General features: G+C 60.8%; 1 protein-coding gene across 1 annotated transcript; it reads left to right on the top strand.

Moving 5' to 3' along the window:
- The first annotated feature begins 356 nt into the window (after positions 1–356).
- On the top strand, positions 357–4,425 carry LOC142486061 (macrophage-capping protein-like). The gene is made up of 3 exons (XM_075584729.1): positions 357–673; positions 2,102–2,190; positions 4,276–4,425. Exons 1-3 carry the CDS (start codon positions 553–555, stop codon positions 4,339–4,341), a joined length of 276 nt encoding a protein of 91 aa, XP_075440844.1. The 5' UTR covers positions 357–552; the 3' UTR covers positions 4,342–4,425.
- Positions 4,426–4,956: the final 531 nt, after the last annotated feature.

A 4,956-nucleotide genomic window follows, 5' to 3' on the forward strand; every position in this document is an offset into this window, starting at 1 on the left:
AATAAGAGAGCGCTTTATTAGGTGAGAGTGTGACACTGACAGTGCTCTGTCAGGAGGGCGACACTCACTGACTGTGAGAGCGCTTTATCAGGTGAGAGACAGTCAGTGACACTGCGAGAACGCTCTATAATGTGAGACAGTCACTGTGACACTGTGAGAGTGCTTCAATAGGTGAGAGAGTGTGACACTTACAGCGCTCTGTCAAGTGAGAGACAGTCAGTGTGACACTGTGAGAGTGCTCTGCCAGGTGTAACACAGAGCGCTCTATCAGGTGAGAGACAGTCAGTGTGACTGTGAGAGTGCTCTATCAGGTGAGAGACAGTCAGTGTAACACTGAGAGAGTCCTCTATCCAGGTGAGAGACAGTCAGTGTGACACTGTGAGAGCGCTCTATCAGGTGTAACACAGAGCGCTCTATCAGAGTGAGAGACAGTCAGTGTGACACTGTGAGAGCGCTCTATCAGGTGAGAGACAGTCAGTGTGACACTGAGAGCGCTCTATCAGGTGCGCTCTCCGAATCTGCAGCAACCTGTCACTCCCCCTCAGGTCTCTAATGCCAGCGGTCAGATGCAGGTGTCTCGTGTCGGGGACGGCGGTTCTCTTCCGTAAGGAGCAGCTGATCTCAGACGACTGTTTCATACTGGACTCTGCGGGGAAAATCTATGTGTGGAAAGGTGGGGAGGAGGGGGGGGGGAGAGAGGGGGAGGGGAGGAAGGAGGAGGAGGGGAGGAGGAGGGGAGGAGGAGGGGGGAGCGGGAAGAGAGGCGGAGGGGGGGGAAGAGAGGAGGGGGGGAGTGGGAAGAGAGGAGGAGGGGGGGAAGGAGGAGGGGGAAGAGAGGAGGAGGGGGGAAGGAGGAGGGGGGGAGTGGGAAGAGAGGAGGAGGGGGGGGAAGGAGGAGGGGGGAGTGGGAAGAGAGGAGGAGGAGGGGAAGGAGGAGGGGGGAAGTGGGAAGAGAGGAGGAGGGGGGGGAAGGAGGAGGAGGGGGAAGGAGGAGGAGGGGGGGAAGGTGGGGGGGGGAAGGAGGAGGAGGAGGGGGGGGAAGGAGGGGGGAGCGGGAAGAGAGGAGGAGGGGGGGAGGAGGAGGAGGGGGGGGAGTGGGAAGAGAGAAGGAGGGGGGGAAGGAGGTGGGGGGGGGAGTGGGAAGAAAGGAGGAGGGGGGGGAAGGAGGAGGAGGGGGGGGAAGGAGGAGGAGGGGGGGGAACAGAGGAGGAGGGGGGGGGGGAAAGAAGGAGGAGGGGGGGAGTGGGAAGAGAGGAGGGGGGAAGGAGGAGGGGGGGGAGGAGGAGGGGGGAAGGAGGAGGAGGGAGGGAGTGGGAAGACACGAGGAGGAGGGGGGAAGGAGGAGGAGGGGGGAAGGAGGAGGAGGGGGGGAGTGGGAAGAGAGGAGGAGGGGGGGGAAGGAGGAGGAAGGGGGGAGCGGGAAGAGTGGAGGATGGGGGGAGTGGGAAGAGAGGAGGAAGGGGGGAAGGAGGTTGGGGGGAATTGGGAAGAGAGGAGGAGGGGGGGAGGAGGAGGAAGGGGGGATCGGAGAGAGGAGGAGGGGGGGAGGAGGAGGAAGGGGGTAGGAGGAGGAAGGGGGAGCGGGAAGAGAGGAGGAGGAGGGGGGAGGAGGAGGAAGGGGGAGTGAAGAGAGGAGGAGGAGTGGGGAAGAGAGGAGGAGGGGGAGAGGAGGAGGGGGGGAGGAGGAGGAGAGGAAGGGGGAGCAGGAAGAGAGGAGGGAGGGCGGGGAAGGAGGAGGAAGGGGGGAGTGGGAAGAGAGGAGGAGGGGTGGGAAGAGAGGAGGAGGGGGGGGAAGGAGGAGGAAGGGGGGAGTGGGAAGAGAGGAGGAGGGGTGGGAAGGAGGAGGAAGGGGGAGCGGGAAGAGAGGCGGAGGGGGGGAGCGGGAAGAGAGGAGGAGGGGGGAGAGCGGGAAGAGAGGCGGAGGGGGGGAGTGGGAAGAGAGGCGGAGGGAGAGGGTGGGAAGAGAGGAGGAGGGGGGGGAGCGGGAAGAGAGGAGGGGGACGAGATGAGGAGGGGTGGGGGAGGGAAGAGTCCAGAAGCGGGATACAGAATAGGAGAGTGTGACAGACATCTCCTTACAGTTTCTGACGCTCTTCCGTAGGTAAGAAAGCCAACAAGGAAGAACGAGAGCGCTCTCTGGAGACGGCCAATCAGTTCCTCTCTCTCATGAAGTACTCTCCCAAAACCCAGGTGAGTATCTTTCTGTCTCTCTGCATCTCCCTGCCTGTCTCTCTGCACCTCCCTGCCTGTCTCTCTGCACCTCCCTGCCAGTCTCTCTGCACCTCCCTGCCTGTCTCTCTGCACCTCCCTGCCCTGTCTCTGCACCTCCCTGCCTGTCTCTCTGCACCTCCCTGCCAGTCTCTCTGCACCTCCTGCCTGTCTCTCTGCACCTCCCTGCCTGTCTCTGCACCTCCCTGCCTGTCTCTGCACCTCCCTGCCTGTCTCTCTGCACCTCCCTGCCTGTCTCTGCACCTCCCTGCCAGTCTCTCTGCACCTCCCTGCCTGTCTCTCTGCACCTCCCTGCCTGTCTCTCTGCACCTCCCTGCCTGTCTCTCTGCACCTCCCTGCCTGTCTCTCTGCACCTCCCTGCCTGTCTCTCTGCGCCTCCCTGCCAGTCTCTCTGCACCTCCCTGCCAGTCTCTCTGCACCTCCCTGCCTGTCTCTCTGCACTCCCTGCCTGTCTCTGCACCTCCCTGCCTGTCTCTGCAACCTCCCTGCCAGTCTCTCTGCACCTCCCTGCCAGTCTCTCTGCACCTCCCTGCCTGTCTCTGCACCTCCCTGCTCTGTCTCTGCACCTCCCTGGCCTGTCTCTGCACCTCCCTGCCTGTCTCTCTGCACCTCCCTGCCTGTCTCTCTGCACCTCCCTGCCTGTCTCTCTGCACCTCCCTGCCTGTCTCTCTGCACCTCCCTGCCTGTCTCTCTGCACCTCCCTGCCTGTCTCTCTGCACCTCCCTGCCTGTCTCTCTGCAACCTCCCTGCCTGTCTCTCTGCACCTCCCTGCCTGTCTCTCTGCACCTCCATGCCTGTCTCTCTGCACCTCCATGCCTGTCTCTCTGCACCTCCCTGCCTGTCTCTCTGCACCTCCATGCCTGTCTCTCTGCACCTCCATGCCTGTCTCTCTGCACCTCCCCTGTCTGTCTCTGCACCTCCCTGTCTGTCTCTGCACCTCCCTGTCTGTCTCTGCACCCTCCCTGCCTGTCTCTGCACCTCGCTGTCTGTCTCTGCACCTCCCTGCTGTCTCTGCACCTCCCTGCCTGTCTCTGCACCTCCCTGTCTGTCTCTGCACCTCCCTGCCTGTCTCTGCAACCTCCCTGCCTGTCTCTGCACCTCCCTGTCTGTCTCTGCACCTCCCTGCCTGTCTCTGCACCTCGCTGTCTGTCTCTGCACCTCCCTGCCTGTCTCTGCACCTCCCTGCCTGTCTCTGCACCTCCCTGTCTGTCTCTGCACCTCCCTGCCTGTCTCTGCACCTCCCTGTCTGTCTCTGCACTCCCTGCCTGTCTCTGCACCTCCCTGCCTGTCTCTGCACCTCCCTGCCTGTCTCTGCACCTCCCTGCCCGTCTCTGCACCTCCCTGCCGTCTCTGCACCTCCCCTGCCTGTCTCTGCACCTCCCTGCCTGTCTCTGCACCTCCCTGCCTGTCTCTGCACCCTCCCCTGCCCCCTGTCCTCTCTGCACCTCCCTGTCCTGTCTCTCTGCACCTCCCTGTCTGTCTCTCTGCACATCCCTGCCTGTCTCTGCACCTCCTTGCCTGTCTCTCTGCACTTCTGTCTGTCTCTCTGCACCCCCCTGCCTGTCTCTCTGCACTCCCTGCCTGTCTCTCTGCACCCCTGTCTGTCTCTCTGAACCTCCCTGCCTGTCTCTCTGCCCTCCCTGCCAGTCTCTCTGCATCCCCCTGCCAGTCTCTCTGCACCCCCTGCCAAGTCTCTCTGCATCCCCTGCCTGTCTCTCTGCACCCCCCTGCCTGTCTCTCTGCACCTCCCTGCCTGTCTCTCTGCATCCCCCTGCCTGTATGTTTCTCTTCACCCCCCTGCCTCTATGTCTCTCTGCACCCCCCTGCCAGTCTCTCTGCCCCCCTCTGCACCACCCTGCCAGTCTCTCTGCACCCCCCTGCCAGTCTCTCTGCCCCCCTCTGCACCCCCCTGCCAGTCTCTGCACCCCCCTGCCAGTCTCTGCACCTCCCTGCCTGTCTCTGCACCCCCCTGCAGTCTCTCTGCACCCCCCTGCCAGTCTCTCTGCACCCCCCTGCCAGTCTCTGCCAGTCTCCCTCTCTCTGTAGGTTCAGGTAGTGTCTGAGAGTAACGAGTCTCCCCTCTTCAAACAATTCTTCAGTAACTGGGTGTGAGAGCGTCGCGCAATGAAACGGGAGAGTGTCTGCGAGACGCCGCCTGTCTCTCATCTTACCAACAATAAAACAATGTATTTGTCAGGTCTCTGTCTCTGTCACTCCGACACATCACATCTCTCCAATTACTCATACATGTAGCTTCCCAAACCTCACAGGTCTCTTCTTCACATGTACCGAGCTTGCCAAACCTCACAGGTCTCTTCTTCACATGTACCGAGCTTCCCAAACCTCACATGTCTCTTCTTCACATGTACAGAGACTCCCAAACCTCACAGGTCTTCTTCACATGTACAGAGCTTCCCAAACCTCACAGGTCTCTTCTTCACGTGTAAAGAGCTTCCCAAACCTCACAGGTCTCTTCTTCACATGTACACAGCTTCCAAACCTCACATGTCTCTTCTTCACATGTACAGAACTTCCCAAACCTCACATGTCTCTTCTTCACGTGTACAGAGCTTCCCAAACCTCACAGGTCTCTTCTTCACGTGTACAGAGCTTCCCAAACCTCACAGGTCTCTTCTTCACATGTACAGAGCTTCCCAAACCTCACAGGTCTCTTCTTCACATGTACAGAGCTTCCCAAACCTCACAGGTCTCTTCTTCACGTGTACA

The sequence above is a fragment of the Ascaphus truei genome, unplaced genomic scaffold, assembly GCF_040206685.1.
Source record: "Ascaphus truei isolate aAscTru1 unplaced genomic scaffold, aAscTru1.hap1 HAP1_SCAFFOLD_722, whole genome shotgun sequence".
Taxonomy (NCBI): Eukaryota; Metazoa; Chordata; class Amphibia; order Anura; family Ascaphidae; genus Ascaphus; species Ascaphus truei.